We start from the raw sequence: 27,192 nt of genomic DNA on the forward strand, positions 1-27,192 counted from the left end.
GTTAGAGGGTAGTGAGTTGTGCATTCACCCCTACTGCCATCCAGAGTGGGCCAGTACACAGATGAACAATATCTTGCATCTGTCAATTTGAATGTAATAAGTTTTATTTATTTATGTTTACTTTCTACAAAGGATCTTGAACCCTGCCTGTTCCTTATCTCACATGTTAAAGCTTCATACTCTGAACCTCTGCCCAGATTCCATTTCTTCAACTAGGTTCCTTTGACCTGTATAGTTCATATCTGTTTTTTCTCCAAATTCATATTTATTCTGTGTTTTAATGCTCATTTTAGGTTAAGTGGGTGAGCAGTGCAGAGGGTTAGTATTGCTTTCAATGTTCAGTGTTTCTTAACATGTCTGATCACGTGCATGATAAAGTTCTGAAGTTCAGTGCAGGAGAGGGGTTGGAACACAGCAGACCAGCGGTAAACTCGGGGCATCTAGGTCACAGCAGCACTGCATGAGTGTTCCTGTGCACTTAAACAAGAGAGAAAGCAAAAGGGCAAACAAGGTGAAGGTAATCAATAATCAGGAGATTGGGAACAGGGAAGGTGCTCTGTGTGTGTGTGTGTGTGTGTGTGTGTGTGTGTGTGTGTGTGTGTGTGTGTGTGTGTGTGTGAAGCAGTGGCACACTTGTGCTGGGTGCCTGGCGTACCGTGACACCAGCTGAGGCCGAAGTTGTGTTGGAGCACAAAGCAGCAGAAGGACATGGCCTTCAACACCAACCACAAGGTTCCCCCCATCCTCAGCAGTGCCTCAGTCTAGGAAACATTTCATTTGCATGATCGGAAATCTAAGGATTCGGTGTAACATGCAGCTGCTGTGTGATTGTGGTTGCTGCCCAGACCACTTGGTCCTGCCAAAACTTTTGATTTGCATTCTCTGCTGTTTTCTAACTCTCCTTTGTTCCATGTTGACATAGAAATCTCAACATCGTGGTTAATTTCTCAGTTCTGCTGATACAGACACATGATGCACTATACGTTTGTTAACCCTTTGGCTACCAGAGCACGCGTCTAAGCTCTGTTCACATGCACTGGCTCCATCTAATGGCATCGTTTTTTGTTGTCTCTGTGCCTTTCCTACCATTTCTCTTATCCTCAGGACTAGAATGTGACATAGCAGCTTTTCTGGAGAGCCTGTGATTGCTCTGATTATCTCAGTGCCTTTGGGATTGAAAAAAATAAAGCTGTGCATGAAATAACATGCCACAATCATTTATTCACAACTAGCTGTGCCAGTTATTAATGCATGCCTAACCCCACAAAAACACATGTTCAAAACATACTAAAACACCAGTGCCTATTTGGGAATAAGCCAGGGTCAAAGGGCATGAAATTCTACAAAGCCTTTGCATTGTAAATATTAACTCACTTTATCTGAAGATACATTCAGTCACAGTGGGCCCACGCCTAAGTTCGGTAAATGAACCTGTGAATCTTTGGAATCTCTGCTGCACCACGCCCCTCGCATATTCCAAAGCTGCAGTCTACACAGTCTATCAGGCTGCACCAAGCTGCAAAGCAGTCGACACACATCCAGGGCATCGGCGGGTGTCAGCAGCAGTGTGATGCCTGGAAGACGGGCGCTTGGCCCGTTCCTCCGGCTCCTCGTCATCCTCCGGGCCGCCGCCTTCAACCTGGACGAGGGGACGGTGCTGAGGAAGAACGGAGAGGCAGAGAGCCTGTTTGGATTTTCCCTGGCAATGCACCACCAGCTCAGACCCACGGACCAGCAGTCGTGAGTTCCTTTACAAGACATTGCAACCAAACATGGAAGTGGCAGAGGTGAAATGTTAGCAGGCCACAAAAAAAAAAAAAAAGAAGTGTTTTTTGTACTGTAGTCAGTTAGATTGTGCTTCAAATTGGAAGTGTGTTTGAAATGTATTGTTATATTGCCTTCAGTTATTCTCATGTTCCATAACCTGCCTTGTAATAATACACCAAATAACTGTATTATCAACTCCAGCTTGCTGATTGGTGCACCACGTGCTAAAGCCTTACCTATCCATAAAGCCAACATAACTGGAGGTCTCTATCGCTGCAAGTTCACCATGGAGACCGATGACTGTGAACGGATCGCCGTGGATACTGAGGGTGGGTGTTCTGAGTGGATGCATTAGGACCAGTGACACAAATCATGCACAGGTTGTGCTTCATTTGCTGGTAACTCCCATTCCCAGTTGTGAATCCAGGGGATGGAGAGGATCACAGGGAAAACCAGTGGCTGGGTGTGCGTGTGCGTAGCCAAGGCCCAGGGGGCAAAGTGGTGGTAAGGCATATCACACATTTTTCAATCGGTATAGTATAATTACATTCTTTGCAGTGTGTGTTAACACTCAGTTTCGATTACTTTGAATAAGCCATGACCTCCAAATGACTCTTTACGTCTTTGACATCACCACTGATTTAGCTGTAATAGAGGAACAAATCAAATGAACCAACCGAGCCTCTGTGTAGGTGTGTGCCCACCGCTACCAGTACTGGGTACACAGCAGTCAACTGGTCCTGGGGAGGTGCTTTATCCTGGGGGAGGACCTGAACGTGGAGGATACCAGGACATTCTGTCTGAATCGGCCCAGTGATAAAGTCTTGTTCGGCTATTGCCAGCAGGGTCTGTCTGTGGCCTTTACCAATGACAGCAACTACATTGTGTTTGGTGCACCGGGTGCCTATGACTGGAAAGGTAATACACAGCCACATGGGTTAAGCGTTGGGAACTTTAAATGACTTGTAGCAAAGTCCTGGATGGTATATGCCATGTGTTTATGTTACATCCATTGTCATTTATGGATTCATGGGACAGTTTTATTTCCTTCCCTTTTTAAAGGTACAGTGCGCATGGCACCGGTTGAGGACTTCACCCTGGAGTTTTACGAAACTGGATATCAGAATGTGTTTAGAGGAGAGTCCATTCCTCTGGGCCTCAGCAGCTATTTAGGTGATCACATCATGAGCTCTGATTGATTAACATATATGTATTTAACAGGGACAATGCACATGAATAAATACCGCTATGAATGTGTCCCATATAGCCATCCGTTGCTCCTCAGAAAGTATAGGAATGATGAAACATTTGTTTACACGAAGTGCACTTCGTATAACAGGATTATTAAAGTTATAAGACGTTTGTGTGTTTATTGCCACAACCAATGAGGTCATGCCCTCTGACACATCAACAGTCCAACCAATGAGGTCATGCCATCTGACACATCAATACAATGCTGAACATTCCTATAAGCCTGAAAAGACCCATTCATCTCACTCCTGGCATGCTGTCTCTGCCCTGTCCCAGGCTTTGCGTTGGACTCTGGGATGAATCTACTCAGGAAAGGGGAGCAAATTATAGTAGCAGGAGCGCCACGCTCCAACCTCAGCGGTGAGGTTGTGCTGTTGAGGCCCCAGGCCTGGCGAGGCGTAAAGACTCTGAGTGTGCCGCACATCCTCACAGGCCCCGGTCTAGCATCCTCTTTTGGCTACTCACTGGCCGTCCTCGACCTTAATGCAGATGGGTGAGTCCTCAAGAATTGGGCTATCCAACAATGGTTTGGTTCTGACTTTGATCTAACATGCTCTGAAATGTAAGTTCTCCAAAAGACCTTTAATTACTGAAAGATTGATGAATAGTGTTGTAAATAAATTCTGCCAGAGGCAGCTGTCTATAAGCAGGACTGGGCATGTGTAGCAAACTCCTGCCTAAATGTCAACAGTAAGATTATTCTTTACCCCAATGAATAGATTTATTCATGGTGCTTAGGAAATTTTAAATTGTGCTTAAACACTCCTAACACTCACTGCTATCCCAGATGGGATGACCTCCTAGTGGGAGCGCCCCAGTTCACAATGGTGGATATGGACAGTGATGTGGGAGGGGCTGTGTACGTCTTCATCAACCACGTGAGCGGCCAAGATTGGGACCACATGGAGCCAGAGGTTCTTTACGGCCACACAGGCTCCATGTTTGGACTAGCGGTGGCAAGCATTGGAGATGTCAATCAGGACCATTATAATGGTTTGCCAGAAAAATATTTCTCAAACTCAGTCTTGTACCACACACAGTAAAACAGCAGTAGGGCAAGGGCTCGTGTGCATTGCTCAGCAAAATCCCTCTTAATTTCTTTTGTTTATTTAACTCTCAGTGCTTGTGCGTTGAATCAGATAATCACGACTCAGATAATCGCTTAGCACCCACTTTATTAGAAATCATCTTTATTAGATGATATTACTTTATCACAGTGGACATTCTGCGGCTGTCAACACATGGGCTTCTACACATGTATAGTGCTCCTGTAAGATTTGTCTAAGCAGTAAAGTGCTCAGTAAGTGTAGGTGCAAGGTAGCTGTTTCTAATAAAGTGGTTATTGAGTATTTTAGTGCTATTTTTAATGCCTCTGCATTACATTTCCAAACAATACCGCTGGAAAATGTTTTACTTACAAAATTTCCTTAACTCACTTTTTGTAAAGTAAAACGTGTGTATGTACATTTTATATGTATAGTTTACTTTTTTTTTCTTTTTTAAGTATCCTACAACTTAAAATGTTCAATAAACACTTAGTATCTTCTCAGTAGAGGTAATGCTACCTTTAAGGCAAAACCATCGTGATCACCTCGTGATCTTACAAGAAGCATTATATCAATCAATCTTCTTGATTCTTCGTGAACAGACTTTGCAGTTGGAGCCCCTTATGAAAATGATGGGGCGGTTTACATTTACCTTGGTTCAGCTAAACACTTTTCAAAACATTCATATCAGGTCAGTGAAAACTCTTTGCTCCATTCAAACACACACATGACGCAGATTAATTAAAGGCTAAAGCTGGTCAAGTCTGTCAAAGGATGAGAGTCAAAATTCACTTGGTTTGTGTTATTCTCATTTGCAGGTTTTGTATGGTAAACCCCATAACATCAAGTTATTTGGCTATTCCTTGGCTGGCAACATGGACATAGATGGGAATGGATACCAAGACTTGGCTGTGGGTTCACTCTCTGACAGCGTATTTCTTTACAGGTACTCACCCTCTATAATGCTTGTCCTGTGATCATCTCAGTCAATGTTCTGCTATTTGCTTTTTCTTAAAATTTCTCAAAATATCATTTAATTATTTTTTTTTTGTATATTTTAAAGGGCTAAACCAGTAATCAGCATTAAGAAAACTTTGAAATTAATGCCAAGTGAGATTGATTTCCAGGCAAAAGACTGCCAGAAAGGACACTGGTGAGATGAGCTTCAAAACTCAGTTACCATATTTTTCATTTGGTTTTGGAAATTATAATTATATTTTTATATTTTTATTTATTGTTTTTTACTGACCAGTAAATGCAATTCTTTCAGCATCATCACAGCAGAATCCTGCTTTTCCTTCACTACTTATCCAGAGACATATGACCCCAAACTGCGTGAGTGAATTACCATTTAAACCCAGTACTGCACTTGTTGGTTTAGCCACAGCACCAGATCACAGCCTTATAGTGTTGTTGATGATATACATGTGTGTATATCGTTTTTGTAGAGATTCTGTACAAACTGGATGCTGATAGAAACAGCCTGCGGTATGATTCACTGCCCCGGGTGGTATTCCAGACCCCTGCGGAGGACATACTCATGTTCCGCAGACAGGCCCAGAAGCAATGCATCCAGACTCGGCTCCGGCTCTTGGTAAAGTGAACTCATTCCTTTGGCTCTTTTTACATATGCGTGGCCTGAAGCCTATTGTTTTGTTTTGTTTTTTGTTTTTTTTACTGCAAGTAAATACCTAATATAGTATTTTATCAATGGTGGTCATGTTGGTTGACAGCAGTCTCAGTCTCTTTATTTTAAATGGTGCGTCTCCAGGGAAACATTGAGGACAGGCTAAGAAACATCCCCATTAGTGTGTCAGTGTTCCTGCCGTCTGACACCCCTGCTCAGACAGTGAGCCGAAGGTCGCTTCCTGCCCTAAAACCAGTGCTCGATGCCCTTCAACCTAAAGAAACCACATCTGAGGTATCACATGCGTGCGTGTGTGTGAGCGGTGAGAGACAGAGAGAAAGATAGATGGACTCCTAGTCATCTTATAATTTAATGAATAAAACAAAGTGGTTGATGCAATCTTGTAAAATGTCTTTCCTCATGTTTCAAGTTCAAGTTCTTGAACATGGGATGTGGAAATGATAATGTCTGCCAGAGTAACCTGCAGCTTCAGTACCGTTTCTGCACGAAAGACCAGCATCAGGACAAATGCTCTCTACTAGCCAGGTCTGATCAGCAGCCCCTCTGACATCTCTTCTGTAGTCTTGAATCTTATTCAGATTTCAGGAACCACTAAGGCAGTAATAATCTTCTCTATTTAGTAAGCTGTCAGTGCGGCTGTGGTTTTTTTCTGTGTTTAACATGCACTTTGTTCTGTTCACATTGTTAAAGGGAGGATGGTGTAGCAGTTATTACAGCTGGTGGTGAAAACACTGCCCTGGAAATCACTGTGACAAACCAAGATGGAGATGATGCATATCTTACCAGACTGTTTATGAACTTTCCTGAGTCTCTCCCTGTATCATCTATTGTTCTTCAGCAGGACAGTGTGAGTCTCAGAACGTAAGAACTGTAGATGAACTGTAGATGACAAAATAATCATTTAATTGTTCTATTCTGAATCTTGCGGAATATAGCTGTTGCTTAACATGTTGTATAGATAAGCCTAATTTCTCGAGGTATATATTTGACTTAAAAAGCTTTCCTTCCATTTCTTTTGTTGACTTCATGCAGAAAGTGAACGTGCAGTGCACAGTGGATGGGAATCAAACCGAGGCAGCGTGCCAGCTGGGAAACCCTTTCAGGAGAAACACGGAGGTAAAGGGTCCCTCAGCGGCTCTGTAGAGTTGTTCATTCTCAGACCCTTATCCACTGTTTGCAGCTTGACTCTTCCAACCTGAGGCATGTTCTTCCTCTAGGTGACGCTGTATCTCATGCTAAGCTCTGCGAGGCTGTCCTTAAGCTTAACAGACATCAGTGTGACCCTGCGGCTTGAGACGTAAGAAATGTTATTTACCATATGGTACAATTTTACTTAGATTTAACATGCAGCACTTTGTGTCTTTCTGTGTCTTTGACCTTCTATGTTTATTGTTTTTGTTTACATTTCTTATTGTGTAGTGAACATTGTTGTCCGCTTGCTTGCTTTCTTGCTTGTGTGTTTGCATGCCTGCGTGCTGACGATCACAGGCCAGCATGTATACATCCATACTCCAGTGGTTCTCAGTCTCAGTCCTGCACATTCTGTTTTCCCTGCACAAACTTATCAAACATCAAGCCATTGTTGAAGCTTCGAGGGCTGAGTTGGGTGTGGCAGGGCAGGCAGGAGGCGACGTGTGTCATGTACATAGATGACGCATAGGTGCGCATAGGCGATGTGTACATAGATGATGTGTACGGTGAGCGTAGGCGATGTGTGTGGTGTACATAGATGACGAGTACGGTGAGCGTAGGCGATGTGTGTGGTGTACATAGACGACGTGTATGGTGAGCGTAGGTGATGTGCGTGGTGTACATAGATGACGTGTATGGTGAGCGTAGGTGATGTGTGTGGTGTACATAGATGACGCATAGGTGCGCATAGGCGATGTGTACATAGATGACATGTATGGTGAGCACAGGCGATGTGTGTGGTGCACATAGATGACGCATAGGTGCGCATAGGCGATGTGTACATAGATGACATGTATGGTGAGCACAGGCGATGTGTGTGGTGCACATAGATGATGTGTACGGTCAGCGTAGGTGATGTGTGTGTTGTACGTAGGCGATGTGTGTGGTGCACATAGATGACGTGTATGGTGAGCGTAGGCGATGTGTGTGTTGTACGTAGGCGATGTGTGTGTTGTGCGTAGGCGATGTGTGTGTTGTACGTAGGCGATGTGTGTGGTGTGCGAGTAGGAGACGTGTGCGATGCACGTAGGTGACAAGTGTGGTGAACTGCCAAATCTTTCACGTGTGTTTGTTTCTGTAGGATCAGTACACAGAATATTTCAGAAACTGTCGCGGAGGCAAAAGTCATCTTTGAGATGGATCTCCAAGTCTTAGGGTAAGTATGGTTGTTCATTATATGTATAAAAAAAAATGCTTGTATAAGGGTTAAGCCATTCACCCACTATGATGTGGTGTTTTGGTAAACATTGGTTCACCATAGATAGTGGATTCTACATTTACAGTATTCAGTTAGTGCAACTTACAATTATGACTGAATACAACTTGAGCAATTGAAGGTTAAAGGTCTTACTCAGGGGGCCAACAGATGAAACTTGGCAGTGGTGGGGCTTGAACCAGCAACTTTCCAGTTACAAGCTCAGTATCTTAACCACTGAGCTACCACTACTGTAGGTTATGTGCTAATGCTTATGTAACAGGATGTGTTACCAAGCTCATGACTCCCTTCCCAAGTCAGAGACTGCAGAAGTAGTCAGCTCATCTCATGGTTTAGTCTGCCAAGTGGTGTTGATGTTGTTTTGTGTCTGCAGACTGGCTCGACCTTCTCAAGTATACTTTGGAGGAACAGAAAATGCACATATGCCAGTAACATCAGAGGAAGAGCTTGGTTCACCTGTGGAGTATGAGTTCAGGGTTAGTCCGCACAGTAGAATTCTCTGTCAGTCTACTATATGTGGATGCGTAAAAGTGTTACCTTCTTAATTTCACTTCCTATTCTTAATCCATTGAAAAATCTACTTGTGTTGAGTAATATGTACAAAGTTTGCCTTACGTAGCCATGATTTATTTAAGACCTCTGCAAACATTGCCATCTCAAAGTCCAAACGGCTCCATCCAAAGATCACATCTGCAATATGCTGTTGTGTGTTAGCTTTTGGCATCAATATATGGAGACGAAAATAAAATACTACATTATCAGGCTAACAATATTAGAAGGGGCTTTGGCCCTGACTTGTAAAGAAGATCATGACATAAGAAACAATTGCTTTTATCATTTCCTGACAGTCTTATATTACTTGTGTACATGTATTTAAATACTAACTGTGGGCTACTGCATTGTTGTGCTAAATTCAGATCAGCAACACAGGTCGTCCTCTGAGGTCATTCACCTCGGCAACCCTGAATATCCAGTGGCCCAAGGAGAACAGTCATGGCAGGGAGCTCCTCTACCTGGTGCAGATCACTGGTGTGAATAAACAAGCCATCTTGTGCAGCCCAGCCACTGAAATCAACCCACGCAAATATACCAAGGTAGTGTGTCTTAAAGGACGCTCATGTATTCGTAAGGCAAGTTTTAACAATCCGACTTGTCGTATAAAATTAAAGGCATTTCAGTGCTTTTTTGGGGGGGCTTCCTCAGTTCAACTGAAGCCTTCCAGATCCCTAATTTTTAATATTATAAAAGAACTCTAGTCATCTTGACTTCGTGACATTTCAGTGGCCTGTATGACCGAAACCTTTACAGACATATATGTTATGTATGCACTGACCTGGCTGGCTCTGTGCAGGTGGTGTCCAGAGGAAAACGTCAGGCAGAAAGAGAATCAGAGCTGGAGGCACTTAGCACTGACAGAATCATCTCCGTATTTGGAGGCAGAAGAAAGTATGAGCTTCTGGTAAATGTCTGGTAAACCAACATGGCATCATGGATGGGTTACAGAGGGGAAGGTGCCAGCCTTGGTTAGCTGGTCAGCTCAAACACACATATGTGCACCCAAACAAGGAGCTAGAGAACATTTTCTCAGTATTACAGAAGACAGATGTGAAGCCTGCAGAAGATGTGGGTGGGTTAATCAGTTTTTGGTTTTGGGTGTGGTGATTGTGTTCTTTTGCTTGCATGAAATGTTTTTGCTGTTCAATTTTTTAAAAGAAAAAGTGCATATTTGATCGTAGTCCTGTTAATTTTTACATTGTTCTGATTATTGTTCCAGACATGTGGTGATCGGTTGAAGTGTGTGGAACTTAAATGCCCCCTAGAGGCGGTTGACAGTACTGCAGTTGTTGTTCTCCTCACCCGACTATGGAACAGCACATTTCTTAAAGTAACTTCTTTTTTTGGTGTTTTTCATAGTAGTCATATATCGGAATGTTGGAAAGCTTTCTTTACTCTAAAGTCAACCATCTTTACTCAACCATCCAACTTTACTGCATAGCATGTACCATAACTTTAAAAATAAATAATAATAATTATTATTACTATTATTATTGTTATTATTATTGTTATTATTATTATTAGTAGTAGTAGTAGTAGTAATATACTGTATGAATACTGAGAGTAACTTGTGTGACAGGAATACAGCTCCCTGAATTATCTGGACATTGTATTAAATGCTTCTCTCAGTCTTGATGGATCTCAGAGGAATATAAGGCTTCAGGAGACTCAAACACAGGTACAGAACTAATTATTAGCGCCCCAAGATAAATTAAAGCATTCCTGTCTGTGTATTTCTGTTTATAGGTGCATATGCATGCGTGCCTTTGTTAGACAGCATGTTGTCATATTCCATGCTGCCATCGACAGGATACAGTACATCACATACAATCTCACAGTACCACTCTAAGGAATAATGGCCTATACAGCCTTGTGTATTGCAGGACACTATATTAAATAAGGGTAAACATTGTTAGCTAAGCATCCTCACTAAAGCAGCAAGTATTTGTGTGTACAGGTGAGGCTGACGGTGTTCCCAGAGAAGAAGCCCGCTCTCCTGAGCAGGGTTCCCTGGTGGGTTGCTCTGCTCAGTGTTGTGCTAGCACTGCTCTTACTCACGCTGCTGATGTACTGCCTGTCAAAGGTAACCCCACTGCCCACATACAATTCACTCACTGCATAAACACACAGAAACACACCCGCACCGTTTACATGGTTACATGAATAATCACACACACACACACACACACACACACACACACACACACACACACACACACATACACACAAATAAATACACAACACATCCTGAAGCCAAATGTCACACTTTATTCCGCTATCTACATATGGTCTGATTATTGTGGTTAATTATTGTATTGCATAAACAGTGTAACACTTTTTTTTAACACTATTGTAGTACTTGTGACGACACTTCACATATGTTCATCTAAGCTTTCTTACATATACATTCCTAACCCGCATTCTGGATATGTTCGTTGTTAGGAGTCTAGCGGGTTTGTCTAGGCCTTATAAAGTTTGTGTCTTCTACTTCTCAGCTTGGATGCTTCAATTGTGCAATGTGTACAGAAGATTACAAAGGATATTATGTCCTCAACAAAAGCAACATTGCAGCATAGATGTCTGTGCAGGGAAATGGTCATAAAAGACGTATGCTTCTGCGAAATATGGGATTCCACACGGGTCAATATTTTAATCTTGAATTCTTGTCCAATGCTGGTGAAATCAGAAAAAAAAAGATTCTAACTGAAAGTTCCATAAAATAAGGCAAATAGGTGACCAGAGAAGTTTCAAATGTGCACCACAATAAACAATAACCTTAACATCAATAATCTCATGGAATCGAAAAAGCTATGGAAACAAGATGTAATATAACTCACCAGTTCTACCAACCAACCAGTTTTTACAGCCAGGTTTCTTTTCAAGATGTTTTTGTTTTGTTTTTTTTTTAACTATTGATACATTTAAAAATGTCATGGTGATCAGAGCTGTGTGGAGCTGAGAGGGTGTGGGTCCTGCAGTTGTGATTTGGCCTGCGTGTGTATGTGTCTGTCTGACTGTGCATAATGATGTTAAAACCCATTTTTATGGTGCTAGAGGAGAAGGGCTGAGGAGGAACATTTTGAGGGCAGGAGTAAATATGAGGATGGTTCCTAATACAGAAACAGTGAGGAAGACCCAGAGGAAGATTCTGTCCAGCACCTGAGCCACAAACTTCCAGTCCTGCACAACCTAGGGCAGAGAACACATCACCATCATCCTCATCCTAATCAATTTTGTCCTTACCACAATTTTCATGTTTATTATTTTCTGTTTATTATTCACAATTTTTGGATTATTATTCACTGTTTATTATTCAGTCCATAATCATTGGAAATATTGATATCAAATTTACTGTTCCAATATCTATCATTATATCACATACACTTAGCACCCACTTTATTAGAAATCATCTTTATTAGATATTACTTAATCACAGTGGACATTCTGCGGCTGGCAACACATGGGCTTCTACACATGTATAGTGCTCCTGTAAGATTTGTCTAAGCAGTAAAGTGCTCAGTAAGTGTAGGTGCAAGGTAGCTGTTTCTAATAAAGTGGTTATTCAGTGTTTTAGTGCTATTTTTAATGCCTCTGCATTACATTTCAAAATAATACTCCTGGAAAATGCTTTACTTACAAAATTTCCTTAACTCACTTTTTGTAAAGTAAAATGTGTGTATGTACATTTTGTATGTATAGTTTACTTTTTTTCTTTTTTAACTATCCTGCAACTTGTTCAGTAAACACTTAGTATCTTCTCAGTAGAGGTAATGCTAGCTTTAAGGCAAAACTATATATGACCTCAAGTTCTCTAGTTGTAAGTGTAAGCTATACTTTACCCCTAATGTGCTTTGCTTAGTCTGAGCAATGTTTTCAGCTCCTAGCACAATCCTTACAACCTTCTTAAACATTAACAGCTGGGTTTCTGTACCTCTCTGATAAAGTGCTCCTTGCGAATGTGATGTGAGATGTAGCGCACGGAGTAAGTGGCTTGCTCCAGCATGTTGACCAGGGCCTGACCTTGGCCCTCGCCCTCGGGGCCTGGGGGAGTCTTCCTTACGTGGGGTTTCAGCTCAGGGCTCCTGGTCTCCACCTCAGGGTTCTGGTAGCTGTCGGCATGATCCTGCATGCAGAGCAGGCGTGGCAGTTGCTGCAGGAACAGCACGCGCACCCACGGCGCCATCGGGTGGTAAGTGGCGGAAGAGCGGTGGTGCACGTTTATCACGAACACCGTCACGACAATGGAGAGGGTGACGAAGATCATGATGAAGAGCAGGTACTCGCCAATGAGCGGGATGACCTTGGAGGAGGACGGGATGATCTCCTCAATGACCAGCAGAAAGACGGTGAGGGAGACGAGCACAGAGGTAGAGAGCGTCACCTTCTCTCCCTCGTCTGACGGGAGGTAGAAGACCAGTACAGTGAGGAAAGACAAGCCCAGGCAGGGGATGATGAGGAACAACGTGTAGAAGAGAGGAAGACGCTTCAGGATGAAAGAGTATGTGATGAAAGGGTAGGAAAGCATGCCGTCATGCCGGCTGCCCTTGGTTCCGTTGGCACTCAGAATCTCCCACTCGCCATTGACAAAGAAGTCACTGCGGTCAACATCAGGGTTGATGAGCACCAAGTCCACCATGGTGCCATCATAGGTCCATGAGCCAAACTTCATGGAGCAGTTCTGCCGGTCGAATGGGAAGAAGGTCACGTCCATAGTGCAGGCAGATTTGTAGCTGGCCGGAGGGGTCCAGGCGACAGCTCCATTATATTTTATGATTGCTTTGGTCATTAGCGAGCCCTCAAAACGGCCATCTGCACTATAGGGGATTTACAGGGGATTTAAAGCAAAAGCACTTTTCATTTTGGTTAAGATAATAATTAATTTGACCTAAAATCATTTACATATTAAAAATATTTTCAATATAGTCTCCGATCAACATACGTACTTCTCATACAGAACGATATCCGGCAGCCAAATGCTTTCTGAAGGCACTCGGATGAAAGTTATACCACCATAGTCCTCGGGGTTCCACCTCAATTTATAATCTTCCCATTCCTACATACTCAGAAATACAGAACAGTGTATCAGCGTACATAATCAGTGATTCCTCACAACAGCCAGGAAGTTCACACGCATGAAACAGCTTAAACCTGACACAGATATATTCTATTATTTTATGGTGATATTTGTAAAGCAGGTTTTGAAGAAAATAAATCTTGCAGAAAAAGAGAAATTTATCAGTGATCATGACAACAACACTGAACTTAAATTTGAGCCAAAAATCTAACCTGCCACAGCCATACATTAGTGGTCATAAGCTGGTTCTTCTCATCCTATATTGAGAATGAATTAAATAGAGACCAAAATGAAAAAGGTTATTTCAAAATGCCCTGCTTAGAAGAAATATAACACACACACACACACACACACACACACACACACACACACACACACACACACACACAAATATATTTTCTAGTTTATTTATATTTTAAATACTTGGCTTCATACTATAGCATTTACATGAATTCTCTAAAGTGTTTTTTTGGAGCTGTAATCTAATTTTCTGTCCAATAAGTGGATCCAATGTTTGGATAGGAAAGCATAAAATCTAGCAGACCAAAGTGGTGTTAGCACAACTGATTATGTAACAAGGCTATTGAGAACACTCACACACAGTTTCCTTAAATCCTAAATAAGCTTTCATTCAAAATTTATAGATATTTCCCTATGATGTAATTTAGTCTGTCAGGAAAATAATATATTGAGGCCATATTCACTTCAATACTTACTCACTGTAATGTCATTCCATTAGTAACAATGAGTTGTTGTTTTTTAAATGGACCAATATTTTTGATGCTTTCTTAAAGTCATGACTCTCCATCCCTGTAAGCAAGGTTTAAAGCGATTGAACAGGACAAACCCATGTATTCTTTACAATAATATTAGGTAAGTAGCTATATGCTCCACCACGAGCTGAAGCCATCTTTTCCTCATCAGTGCACTCCCACAACTTTAATTGAGAGGCATTTTGCAATGAGTCAGAACAGTTGTTGTTTCGCGTGTTTCATTCATTTTCATTTATATTTAACTGCATAATTCTCCCAAAAACAGTTCATGACTTAATAGTATTGGTTACATACTATTTGTTTCATATGGGACTTATGTATTGTCTGTCAAGATATAATGTTGTCAGAAAGAGATGGTTTGTGGCTATATTATCCTATTACAGTAGGACAGGAGACATATTAATATGTGTCTCTCTGAGTCACTCCAGAATGAAGCAGATATGCAGAGCACATAACAGAAAGCAAATTTTATCAAATAAAGCAAGCATCTGTTCCCACAGCCTCTTTATGTTCTCTGTTATCAGTCTCTACTGGCCTCTCTAGCTCTGTAAACTTGTCTTAAATGGCTACCATAAGTCTTGTTGCAGAATATTTACCTGCTTTGCTTAATATTTGATAATACTGTCATTGTGTGCACGTGTGTGTGTGTGTGTGTGTGTGTGTGAGAGAGAGAGAGAGAGAGAGAGAGTGAGTTTTTTTCCATGTTAATAATTCACCATCAGTTGAGCCTGTTTCTCAGCATTAACAACAAAAGGCGCTTAAATTAAAAAATAGCAGGACAGAGTAATATTAGATATGGAATAATTCTTTTTAGTGCCACCAAGAATTTCAGCACCACGGAGAGTAACATAATTCTGTTTCAGAACCATGGACAAAGACACACCCATGATGTTTGTAAACAAGGCCATGTTTTGCTGTGGACCATACAGAGTAAGAGGGTATGTATGTACGTGTTTTACCACATCCACAAGCTGTGATATCTTCAAGCCAAAACGAACTTTAACTGTGCTGTTGGTTTGCTCGGCAGGCCGCACCCATCGCTGGTAGCCCAGAAACAGGTCCCTCAGCAGGGCACCTTCCCTCTCTGCCATAGACACAAACTGTCCAGGAGCTGCACACACACACACACACACACACACACACACACACACACACACACACACACACACACACACACACACATAGTGGACAGAATAAACTTATTCCACTGCACTGTATCAGTGATGTATTATCGACATCATCAAACTTAAATGCACACACAAATGTGGTACACAAATGTGGTACACATTTGTCCATATTGAACAGTAAAGCCACACAAGCAAAATCGCTGAAATACAACCAAGGACGGATAGAAACCCAATCCTTATTATATTCGTCAGTCAGCATAAGTGGTGATCGCGTCATCTGTGAAAATTTGTTTACTGACCTCGGTTGATGGCGCGCATGCTCACCAACATAATGGGATTGGGCACCTTCTTTTTTTTAAAAAAAAAAAAAAAAACCTTCTACATAACCGGTAACACATAAAATGTGCATTTTAGTATTGATACTTTTGGTTACAAGTTGACGAAGTGTTATTTGCTCTTGAAGGTCTGGAAATGACCTTCAATAAGACAAAACGAAGGACTCAGATTGACACGGATAGAAAGGCAAGTTGATTCTGCCCCAAACAATATAACCAAGAAATAAATCTGTTTTATGGAGGATTACAATGTCGTTAGTACTCACCCTTTGGTTCGGTGGCGCCGGCGACCGTGATTAGTGCAAAAGCAGCGGTGACTAACAACTTCATTTTACTCAAGGAAATTTGAAAATAAGCGCGTAAGTAGGCTACTAAACACTACACGGAGAAATATGCAATCACAAAGCGGTAACACACATATTCATTCGTGGTTAAAAAATTGGTAGTGAATACAACGATTGATAACATTAAGAACTGTGCCGGGACCGTTAATCTTTTTTGGTGCGCGTTTACACGTAAAGCGTGTGGCTCCCTGAACGAAGGAGAGGGTGGATCGGGGACCTCCGCCGACTGAGCGCGTCGCTTAAAGAGACAGATAAGTGCTTGTCAGGTAAATAAAAGCAATTTCTGAAAGTTTTGAAAATTATGTCAAGTGTTTTAGGTGAAGATGTGGATACCGAATGTGAATATTAGTCAGTGACATTTAGCCAAAGAAACTGAAACACTCCGTGGTTGTCCATGATGTAAACTGAGAAAAATACAGTTCTTATGGTTTGACATTTCAACGATCTTTAGTAATCAAAATCTCATTAAGGAGACGTGAAGTTCCTTCAGGGCAGAGGCAGAATTATGTGTATTATTTAACAATTAAATATATTTATTTAAAAAATAAATAAATAAAACAAACAAAAAAACTGGTTGATGTGCAAGATCACCCAGAAAGTGTTTGTTTTTTGTGTATTTCTCATTTATAAAGTTTGCTATGTTCTTATAAACTCAGATTAAATATTACTTTAATTATTACAGTTTAAACTATTTACACCAAGCCATGTTAATGACTAATTGCTTTTTATCTTCATTTCATAATTGGGACTATATGAATTGCACACAGAAAAGAGGTCATCAGATTAGAACATTATTTCAATATTGATATAATCAGCCGTTCAATGATGCATCTCTCCCTCCATTTGTGCAAAATCCCTGCCTTCAGCAGTCCCATCCACCACAGGTCCAAAGAGCAGCAGCCATAAAGCATTAACGCCCTGCTGAACAATGTACCTAAGAAACCCAGACTAGTGCAGACTGCCCAACATCACCCTGAGCTCTGCAAACCTTCCAGTCACACTGACCCACAAGCCACTCTACAGTTTCATGCGCAGTTCAACTCTTGTGAGCTGGATCAACGTCTACACAGCCACAGTCCGATCTGACCTTCATTTCTCAGTATAAGGAAGGTCAGATGTAGGTTTACACTTTATTGGCTTGTGTTAACCGATGACTGCACGCCAATCGCTGGGCAGGTTTTTCCACTCTGCAGAGTTGGCTGTAGCAAGCTTTTTAAAACTGGAAAAACTTTGCAACACAACTGCAGAGCTCAGTGCAGACACAAATGTAAGCCAGTCAGGGTCTTCCGAAAGTGTTTATTAGTTGGATCAGACACAGTAGTGTAGGGTTGGAGGAGGGTGAATAAATATTGCTTTAAAGTATTCCCTTGGATTTTCAAAATCCAATGCAAACGGTAGACATCAGTGCATGAGATGAGTAGTCTCAGTAGTCTGTTTACTTGCACATAAAACTCTGAGACATTCCACAAATTCTATCAAGACTAACTAAAAAGTTCTGTTGTTTAATTTGAAATGTTTTTATTTATTTGTTTGTTTGTTCATTAGAAAAAAAGGAGAGGAGTCAGAACTGTATTATTTAGCCCAAACCAAGGAGAAGACAAACAAAACAGAACCATATGCAGGTGGTGTCACGGAACGCCCCACCCCCTCCCCCCGAGTCACATGGTACGGCCCTCAGCATACAGGGGGAACCACGTCTGTTTGTGGCCACGCCCTCTGTAAGGACACACACCTGCATGGGGTTAATCGTAACGTGTTTGTATGTGTATTTAAACACCAGTTAGTGTGTGCCTCGGTGTGGGTCATTTCAGTTGTCTATATAAATATAAATATAAATGTTGTAGTAGATGTAGTTAAATGTTTTATAAAGTCACTGTTACTGTTTGGCCTTTGTCAGCATTATTAATGTTCACCGTTTGTGTTCTGTGTGAGTGCCAGCGTTGTCTTGTATGTTCTGTTATTAAATGTCTGGAGTACCAGTACGAATCCTTAAGTAAAACACCCAACATTACATTTGTGTACTTCTGTAACATGATTGAAAATTTGGAAGTAGTTCTGGATAGGAGTGTGTGCTAAATGCGTAAATGTAAATATCATTATTCCTTTTCTTTTTACTTTAGTTCCTCCCGCACTCCTTGGTGCATTGGGCAACAAGCGCTCTCCAACGGGTCCTATCAGCTGCAGCGTCTCTGGCTTCGTCCAATGAGCGTATGTCAATAGTTTTTAGGTCGGCGATGAAGGTTGATCTCCAGGTCGTTTTGGGTCGGCCTTGCTTTCACTTTCCTCCTGTCGGTGTCCAGTGTACAGCTGCCTTTGAGATGCGTTTGTCTGGAAGATGTAGGAGATGACCAGCAAGGCGCATTCCGCATTCGGTGACGATTTCTTCCAGCTTCCGCAATCCACTCCATTGAAGAACTTCCTCATTGGTAATTCTGTCCTTATACGAGATACCCAATATTTGGCGGAGGCACCATTGATGGAAAACGTTTAGTTTCTGGGTGATCCTCTTTGTGTTCCTCCAGGTTTCACTGGCGTAAATGGCGGTTGGGATGACGATCGTGGAGTACAGACGCATTTTGATTCCTGTATTGATTGTTGTTGAGGACCAGATGCGGCGTAGACGCTGGAACACACCCGCCGCCTTTCCGATCCTACATCGAATGTCCGCTTCTGAGCCACCGTCATTATTGGATACTACGCTGCCGAGATATGTGAACTCATCGATGTCCTCCACCGTTTGCTGCCCAATAGTTATCTGCACCTTGGTTTGACGATTCACCCGCATGACCTTGGTTTTGTCTGTGTAAATGCGCAAGCCAACCTTTTCTGCTTTGCCCTCAAGGCATGTTGTCATGGATTGTAGAGCCGGTTTTGTATTCGCTAGCAAGGCAATGTCGTCTGCGAAATCGAGATCAGTGAGATGAGATCCGTTTGTCCAAGGGATTCCAGTCACTGGGCTCATCATCACCTTTTTCATGACGTAGTCGACTGCGAGCAAAAAGAGAATGGGCGACAGGATACATCCTTGCTTGACTCCGGTTTTGATGTTGAAGAAGTCTGTGTAGCAATCGTCTGTCCTGACACAGCAGCTAGAGCTGATATATAGGTTCTGGAAGACGTTGACAAAACGTTGTGGAATGCCGTAGGCTCGTAAAACTTTCCACAAGGAGCCCCTTTGGACGCTATCAAAAGCCTTTTTGAAGTCGATAAAGTTGATGAGCAGGGGGCGCTGGAATTCGATGCACTGTTCGATGATATTACAAAGCATGTAAATCTGCTCACTGCATGCTGCAGAAGACTTTCCCAGGAACTGAGAGGAGTGTAATGCCCCGCCAATTGTTGCAGTCGGTGGTATTGCCTTTCTTGGGGAGTTTAACGATTACTCCTTTCCCCCAGTCACTTGGGATGCTCTGACCTTGCCAGCACTTGTTGAGCAGCACTGTGAGGGTGTTTACAATTGCGTCTCCACCGTGCTTTAGCGTTTCCGGTGCTATCTCATCTAGGCCGGGTGCTTTGTTGGCTTTGAGTGTTCGAATAGCCACCTTAGTTTCCTCGATAGTGATTAGATCAAGATTAACTACCAGGTCTGGAGGTGGCGGTGTGGCACCAAAGTCATAGGTGTTGGCAGGGGTGGGCTGGTTCAAGGTTTCCTTGAAGTGTTCTACCCAGCGTGCATCTTGTCCTTGTCTGGTGAGCAGAAACATCCCGTCCTTGTTTTTGATGGGTGCACTTGAGTTGCTCCATGCCCCAGTCAACTCTTGTACAGTGCGGTACAGCGTCTTATTGTCATTCTTGCTAGCCGCCTCATGTGCTTCGGCTCTTTTGCATTCCAACCATGTCTTCTTGTCAGATTTGCAGCTTCGTTTGACTGCCCTATCCAGTTGCCGATATCGCTCTGCTGTGGTTTCCTTGTCAGGGTCAGCTTTTGCCTGTTCGCGTCGGCATCTTGCGATTTTCCTTTCGTCAATCAGGCTCCAAGTTGGGTCCCGTATCCAACGTTCTTTCTGTGTCCCGCATTGGCGACCCACGGGTTCCTTTACCGTTTCTATGACTGCTTGTTTGAGTGCCATCCAGTATTCGTCGATGTCGCCCGCATCTTGGAGTAGCTCGAACCGATTTCTCAACTCCAGTTGGAATTGTTGGACCGCGGCAGGTCCTTCCAGCTTCTCCACAGCGTAAGAATGTTGCCGCTGCTTTTGTTCTCTCTGTTTGAGCTGTAACCAAATTGAGGATCATACGAGATAATCGTCCGATCCAACATCCGCTCCGCGATAGGCTCTGACGTCCAGCAGTGCTGAACGCCATCGCCGAGAGATACAGATAAAGTCAATTTCATTGTATGTGGCTCCATCCGGCAATCGCCAGGTTTTCTTATGGATGTTTTTGTGTCGGAAGTATGTGTTACCAATGCAGAAATTGTTCATATTGCTAAAGGATAGAAGTTGTTCACCATTATCGTTGGTCTGTCGCCCCGAACTATGTGGACCAATGACGTTTTCTAAGCCACGACGGTCATCAGTAATTTGCGCATTGAAATCACCGATGAGAAGTTTAACGTCATGGGTCAGGATTTCATCAATGGTGTCTTGTAGCAGTCCGTAGAACGTATCCTTCTGATTGTCATCGGAGTCTTCGGTTGGAGCGTATACTTGGATGATGGAAGTTTTAGCGTGTCTTGATTGAAATCGGGCCGTGATGATGCGATCGTTGACAGGTTTCCATCCAAGCAGTGCACATGATGCCTTTTTACTAAGCACCAATCTGACACCATGAATATGGTGCTCCTCATGTCCTGAATACAGGACTGACTTGCCATCACTTACAATCTTTCCTGATCCAGTCCAACGCATTTCGGAGACGCCCAATATGTCAAGATTGTAGTTGTCAAATTCGTGTAGAAGCTGGGCGAACTTCCCACCTTCGCAGAGAGTTCTAACGTTCCAGGTGCCTAATTTGGAAATCATTTTTGCATTGAAGGTTCCGGTCTGCATCGGGCATTGGATACCCTCGCGGGTTTGCTCCAGCACCATCATCAAGTTAGAGCCAGGTCCTCTTTGCTGATGGGATCGTTTAGAATATTCGCTTGTTGTTTCCCTAGCGGTATTCCTAGATGAGTATAAACAGGTCAGAGGTAAGACTATTAATAATATCTGCATATTGTGCAGGATTTTAAAAAAGAAGTATGTATTCTAAAGATTCAGAATCAGTTGAAGTATATTGTCACTGCTTGGACTGAAATCCAACACAGTGCGTGAAAGGTTTGTGTTGGATCTTTTTTGAGTACTACTGCATCAGTAAATGTGACTGCATGCATGTGCAAACTTCTGGTATGCAAGTGAGCAAGTTTGTGTGTGTGCACGCATGCATCGCTTCCTCATGTCGCCGAAGATGAACACAATGTGGGCTCTGGAGCTGTTTTTTGAAGGGATTTGTTCACTGGTGTAAGAGCCAAATTCTAAATTTACATCTGGTGTGGTTTTCCAGCCCCTCCAGAGTAAGCAAATCCTGCACTTAATGTGTGGTCTTCAGTCCTGTGCACTGCGGGAAGTTCAATATGTGGTGTCGGGTGTTGGTTGTGGGCATTGTCCTACTTGAATAGAATAGAGAGTAATAAGCATTTAGCTCATGAGTATGATAAAGTGGAGTAGATTTAGAAATTTGGAGTGAGTAGGAGCAGGTTTTCATGTGTTGAGCATCACTCTATCACTCACACCAACACAAAGTTCCACAGGAACAGCCAGTCTACTACCATGGCAACAAATTTCCAGTCTTAAATGATCTGAGAGGAGGGAGTATGTCTGTGACATTTTTCATTAATTTAGTTATTTATTGTTATATTTTACCTGGAAAAACAGAGGAGAATCAATAGAACCTCCCCCACTTTTGGAAAGACTTTTTTTTTTCTTAAAATACTTTAAAAGCCTTCAAAAGTCATGATGTGTATTAGAAGCAACATTTCAGGCAAACCAACATAACATTCATCAGTTTCAAAAAATATATACTGATCATGTGTTTGTACCAATATCCTATCCAACCCTCAGTTCTCATATCTTTTAGTATTTGGTCTCTAAAAATGTCTCCGCAAAACTTTTTCACAGTATCTGCAGTGCTGTCCTTTATAAAGTTTACAGGCCCAGACTAAGTGCCAACTCTTATTACCTTCACAGTAGTTTAAGAACAGCACAATGCAACCAAACCCATAAGCCACTCAATGCTCACCCCTTCATCCTCCCCCTCCTCTTCCTCCTCACTCTTCATCTTGTCAGTGATGTATTTCACACCATCCACCACCTCCATCATGTTGGCTGAGCACTTGAATGCCACGTGCTGGAAGAACTCTTCAGCAGGTAGAAAACCAGGATGGCCAAGGACTTGATGAGCACGCACAGAACATTGAGCTCGACTGTATAGAACAGCAGTTTGTGCTTGATGATGAAATCGTATGTAACGGGGAGGTGACATCATAGGGGTCCTCATTCTTGCGGCTAGACACAGCAGAGCTGGAGTAGAAGGTCACCTTGCATGCGCCAACACCATTCCAAGCGTAACGCTGGCAGTGAGATGGAACACACAGTCTACAGTATCTCTTACACACTTAAAAATAAAAACACCAAGTCTTAACTTATTACCTCACATCGTTTTGTTTTTAGGATTTTACGTACACTACTTAGGGTATTGCATTTCATAATTTTTGCCTTTTTGAAAATCAAAAGATCTTGATCTATGAATAATCATGAAACACATAGAATGCTATGTAACCTCATCCCCCCATAAATAAACAAAAACGGACCTCACTCTTCTACTGAGGACAGTGACCCATATCCCTGAGCACACGCTCCTGACAGCCCCATCCCGCTAATGCATCCCTAACCCCCGTGAAAATCCCTGAGTTGAGGAAGGTTATATCACATCCTGTCACCATACAGCTTTATCGCACTCAACCTGCTAAGGCCTTTGGGGCCACATTTTGCCACCGATATTCTGTCACTGATGAGTCACACCGATGATGTTGCTATACTGGCGAGTGTTGTTTGAAGTCAAGGTTATGGCTAATGCCAGAAAAACATTGCTCTGTGTGTCCATTTTTCACTCATTTTACTCTTTGTTTTCATCCTTAACACAGAGAGTCATCTGATACTATACCAAAAGAGTCATTAGGATCATATTATTTGAACCATATGCCTTGTTTCCTTCTATTGCAGTTACCCTTAACAATATGTGCATTCTTACTTAATACAGAGGACAGTGTCTGGCAGCCATATGTGCTGGGGAGGCAGGTGAACCTTTCTCACTCCTTCATAGTCCACTGGGTCCCACATTAATCAGCAGTCGTTCCACATGTGAATCCCATACCACAGAGACAAACACCTAGAAAAGTCTAGAAAAGTCTAGAAATGCCTAGAAATGAAATCGATTAGTAGAAATCAGTTTGATTTCTAGCAAGAAGTATCTTATTAAAAGTTCCCTGTGACCTTAGTATGAATGTATGTATATACATACTCACTCAGAGAAATGTGAAAATCACCTCACTGATGAGCTGAGCGGGAGACACCTGGATTGCAATGGTCGCCAGCTGGCTCTTGTTGACAGCTGGATTTATGAGCTTGTAGCATTCAGGAGAAAACAGGTAATAACTGCCCCTCCATCTCTATACATATACAGTATACATGAAAAAAACACAAAGAAAAGGAAAGACAAAGCCTTGAAGTTTCACATACAAGACATATAAAGATTTCTTAATGGTAGATATATCACTCAGACAGGATGTGATGAAAGAATTCAATTATTTAGTAACATGTACGACTTGATTTACCACACCACCTTGTAACAATCAGTGTGATTTGCAAACGGGAAATATCGATGCATAATAACTTCAAACAAGAAGCCTGGACAGTGTGCTGACACTGCTGTGTCACTGTGTGTCAATGACAGCGAGTCAGAGCAGATCTTATCCTACACAGTTGCCATGACAACCGGAGTGCAGAGACAAGAAGACAAGATTCGAATTGAATTTTGGCTGAGAACTCCATGCCATCTAGACATCATCTCTGAACCAGGACAGAGACAAAGAGAGATGAGCATGATGCTAGAGAAGATGAAGCTGGGAACAAGTATAAATCATTCCAGAGCAGTCCAAGGTTAGAGGCCATGGTCCAAGTGGCAACAGGGAATACCGGATGTTCTGACCTAGGATCCAGTGAATGACTGCATTGGTCCAAGTTCAGAGCTATTAGTCACCCCTAGTCTATGAACAGAAAGCACTTGCAACAGCCTTCCTGCTGTAATCATCTGGACAAGTCCCTATTCCTGCAGAAGCACATCAGCCTGATCATTATAATATCATTAGGTTTTGAGGTTTTAATACCAAATAAGAATTTAAAAAAAAAACAAAAAAAAAAAAACAGTGAGCCAAACAATCATGATCAATAGTAAATATCCAAGCCATAATGAGAGATGTATTTTCCAACAGGGTGAAAAAAACTGGAAGGGCATAAACTATATGAGCATCCAAATCCAGATGGGAAATCCACAAAACCACAAATAGAAAAATAGGCAGAGACAATAATACAGAATAAAGATAACAGTAAAAATGTTCAATACACACTGGAGACAATAGTGGCAATACATCACATATAGAATGTGTGAAACAGTCTATTTGATGATAGGTTTCCTCAGCATTCAGAGATCTGTACTCATGTAGTATTCCATGGTTCCAAGGACTGTGACAACCATAGTGGAAGCATCGCAGCGTCCTGTTGCTGCTCACTGCTGTTCCTGCTGGACATTTTCAGTTCTATGTTTTTCTACAAATTAAGAGTCTAAGAACTCAAATCCAGGAATGTTTGCAAGTCAAATTTAAGAAACTGCTGACAATTTGTTGTTCTTTTTATGCTCTTTCTTCAAGGCAAAGGTGAATACTCTAAATTGCATGTGATATATCTTAGCTATCATTTGCAAGCCACATAAACTCTTGATGCCTTCAATTCAGTTGAAATATTTCTCATTGTCTCAAGAAGCAACCCAGCAGCATTACGCACTGACACATAAGGGTCAGAGCAGGCCTCTATTGCAGGCCATGCAGTTTGAGCTCCACGGGTCCCTAAACCTAAACGAATATAAAATATTCTACTATTCAAACAATATACATATAAACAATAACAAATAACACGTCAGTAAATAGTATGTCATTAAGGGTATTTGTTACAGTTGTACAGTATACTATGCACCATAGAAAGGAAGAAACAGGGCTATAAGTGGTTAAAAAATGTGAACATACTTAATAATTAGAATGTTCTGGCTTCGTCTTTGAACAAATGCAATAAAACACTTCCTCACATTTACATAATCACTGAATATATATCAATTTAGTTCAAACAAGTGTAGCTAGTTTATATTTGAAATGCTGTAGTAAACATTAGCTGAGCTAACCAGTGGATTAGCTGACATATAAGCATGACATATCCTTTAGGGCATTAAGCAGCACAGAAATGAACCACATAATTTATAATGTCATTTTTAAATTGTTCATACTTCACATATTAGTGAAGAGTACTGTATATACTGTAATAAACATGACATAGCAGGCAATTTCAAACATATTTTATAGGCCACAGGGCTCACTGCTCTCACATGTTTTTAATGATATTAATTAAATACACACACAAACTCAACCATGTGAAATAAGATGAAAACTGCATTGAACAGACAAAAGATGGGACCATTTAGACTGCTCCCAATTTCAGTAGGTTTGCACTCTGTTTTGAATAATTCTTGATGCTAATATAATGGGGGTTTTTTCTTTCTTTTCCTGAGGTTTGTGTGTACATGTTAATTGGCTTTGTGGTGCTTCAAAGAAACCAGGAATCAGGACCATGACGTACTTTGATGTGTCCGTCTTCCCTGAGGAGCATTTTCCCAGACACATCTGCCAGAAAGCCGATGCAAAGGCCTGTGCGTAGCAGCATATCATGTTCGGTTGTTAGGAGCACCTGGCCCTTGGACTTGGAAGAAAAAAAAATGGACATTTTCAAAAACTAGGCAGTCATCCGTGAAGCCAAGTGAAGTTCCTACAATGTTAAAAGCAGCTCTGTAGCCACATTATGGTCATTATCTCCCAGTCATAGTTTTTGGACTAAGGACTGAAGATAATAATATTCACTTTATGGTATCTACTGTATTTTGTTTTTAGTGTTACCATGATAATAATAATAATACAAGGCCAAAGGACAAATCGTAATAGTAATTAATAGGACTGTATGATGTAGGGGGAAAAGTGACATTGATCATCTAAAATGTGTCTTTTTCCCTGATAGCCAGAATGTGATGGCAGCATTTCCATTTTCTGAGACCGCAACATAACTACAAATGTTGGCAAATTTCTTGCATTCTTCTAGATAACATTTAATTATGGATTCAGATGGAACGCTTATTAAATTCCTTTGTGTACAACCATTTCTGAAATTACTGTGTGCTTGTGAGATTCTTAAATTATTAGCTGAGGCATTTTGTATGTATCAGATAAATCTACTGTCACAGTTTTTGCTTTAAGTTCTTTCTTGTCTTTCTGCCTGATTACTGCAGAATCCAGAACAATCTTCTGTCTCTGGTGTACCACCAGAAGCAAATTAGTGAGACTGAAAGATTTCAAAACTGTACAGCAGAAAAACATGGCAAGAGCAAATCATGTGTTTAGTAATATGGAAGACAGGAGAGATGAAACGTCGAAATGTGTTTGGTTTGCATTAGGACTATACATATTGCACATTCTATATGTTTTGTTACAGAAAAGATAATTAATTAGTGAGAAATTGATGAGTAGAAAAATGGCCAAAAGGTAAAAAGGAGATTTTATAAACTACCCCAGA

The 27,192-nt window shown here is 41.7% G+C and overlaps 2 protein-coding genes and 1 long non-coding RNA gene across 6 annotated transcripts; 2 read left to right on the forward strand and 1 right to left on the reverse strand.

Annotated features, from left to right (window-relative positions):
- The first annotated feature begins 1,483 nt into the window (after nucleotides 1-1,483).
- Nucleotides 1,484-11,308, forward strand: itga6l (integrin, alpha 6, like). Its single transcript, XM_081698948.1, has 25 exons — nucleotides 1,484-1,740; nucleotides 1,969-2,096; nucleotides 2,183-2,271; nucleotides 2,460-2,685; nucleotides 2,830-2,940; nucleotides 3,295-3,511; nucleotides 3,806-4,011; nucleotides 4,667-4,755; nucleotides 4,883-5,010; nucleotides 5,128-5,217; nucleotides 5,335-5,399; nucleotides 5,513-5,658; nucleotides 5,836-5,985; nucleotides 6,122-6,237; nucleotides 6,403-6,559; nucleotides 6,745-6,828; nucleotides 6,930-7,009; nucleotides 7,985-8,059; nucleotides 8,493-8,595; nucleotides 9,037-9,213; nucleotides 9,471-9,578; nucleotides 9,894-10,004; nucleotides 10,254-10,352; nucleotides 10,632-10,757; nucleotides 11,170-11,308. The coding sequence occupies exons 1-25, from the start codon at nucleotides 1,571-1,573 to the stop codon at nucleotides 11,248-11,250; spliced, it is 3,132 nt and encodes a 1,043-aa protein (XP_081555074.1). The 5' UTR covers nucleotides 1,484-1,570; the 3' UTR covers nucleotides 11,251-11,308.
- chrnb3b (cholinergic receptor nicotinic beta 3 subunit b) lies at nucleotides 10,905-16,557 on the reverse strand. Of its 4 annotated transcripts, XR_014117550.1 has the most exons (7): nucleotides 16,250-16,556; nucleotides 15,481-15,632; nucleotides 13,961-14,005; nucleotides 13,618-13,727; nucleotides 12,606-13,488; nucleotides 11,512-11,863; nucleotides 10,905-11,347 (listed from the first exon to the last, which is right to left on the reverse strand). XR_014117550.1 is itself a non-coding variant. In XM_027016664.3 (6 exons), exons 1-6 carry the CDS (start codon nucleotides 16,311-16,313, stop codon nucleotides 11,717-11,719), a joined length of 1,401 nt encoding a protein of 466 aa, XP_026872465.2. In that variant the 5' UTR covers nucleotides 16,314-16,556; the 3' UTR covers nucleotides 10,905-11,716. The 4 variants fall into 4 exon arrangements, 3 of the variants coding, with proteins under 3 accessions (XP_026872465.2, XP_026872466.2, XP_081555073.1); XM_027016664.3 differs by having other exon boundaries at nucleotides 10,905-11,863; XM_027016665.3 differs by lacking the exon at nucleotides 13,961-14,005 and having other exon boundaries at nucleotides 10,905-11,863; nucleotides 16,250-16,557.
- LOC145651687 (uncharacterized) lies at nucleotides 15,658-26,770 on the forward strand. Its single transcript, XR_014117551.1, has 6 exons — nucleotides 15,658-16,342; nucleotides 16,505-16,593; nucleotides 17,873-18,045; nucleotides 18,448-18,535; nucleotides 18,628-18,753; nucleotides 18,850-26,770. It is a non-coding gene; the product is annotated as an uncharacterized LOC145651687 (long non-coding RNA).
- The last annotated feature ends 422 nt before the right edge of the window (nucleotides 26,771-27,192 follow it).

Source organism: Electrophorus electricus, chromosome 16 (genome assembly GCF_041902795.1).
Source record: "Electrophorus electricus isolate QZ-2024a chromosome 16, ASM4190279v1, whole genome shotgun sequence".
Classification (NCBI taxonomy): domain Eukaryota; kingdom Metazoa; phylum Chordata; class Actinopteri; order Gymnotiformes; family Gymnotidae; genus Electrophorus; species Electrophorus electricus.

Excerpts from the sequence above, each read along its gene's own strand:
- itga6l (XM_081698948.1), top strand. The coding sequence starts at position 1,571 with ATGCCTGGAAGACGGGCGCTTGGCCCGTTCCTCCGGCTCCTCGTCATC. Across the intron at positions 4,012-4,666 it reads CAATCAGGACCATTATAATG|ACTTTGCAGTTGGAGCCCCT; the intron begins GTTTGCCAGAAA and ends CTTCGTGAACAG. Across the intron at positions 7,010-7,984 it reads GTGACCCTGCGGCTTGAGAC|GATCAGTACACAGAATATTT; the intron begins GTAAGAAATGTT and ends TTGTTTCTGTAG.
- chrnb3b (XM_027016664.3), bottom strand. The coding sequence starts at position 16,313 with ATGAAGTTGTTAGTCACCGCTGCTTTTGCACTAATCACGGTCGCCGGC. Across the intron at positions 15,633-16,249 it reads CGGCGCCACCGAACCAAAGG|CTCCTGGACAGTTTGTGTCT; the intron begins GTGAGTACTAAC and ends GTGTGTGTGCAG. Across the intron at positions 14,006-15,480 it reads TATCACAGCTTGTGGATGTG|GATGAGAAGAACCAGCTTAT; the intron begins GTAAAACACGTA and ends TTCTCAATATAG.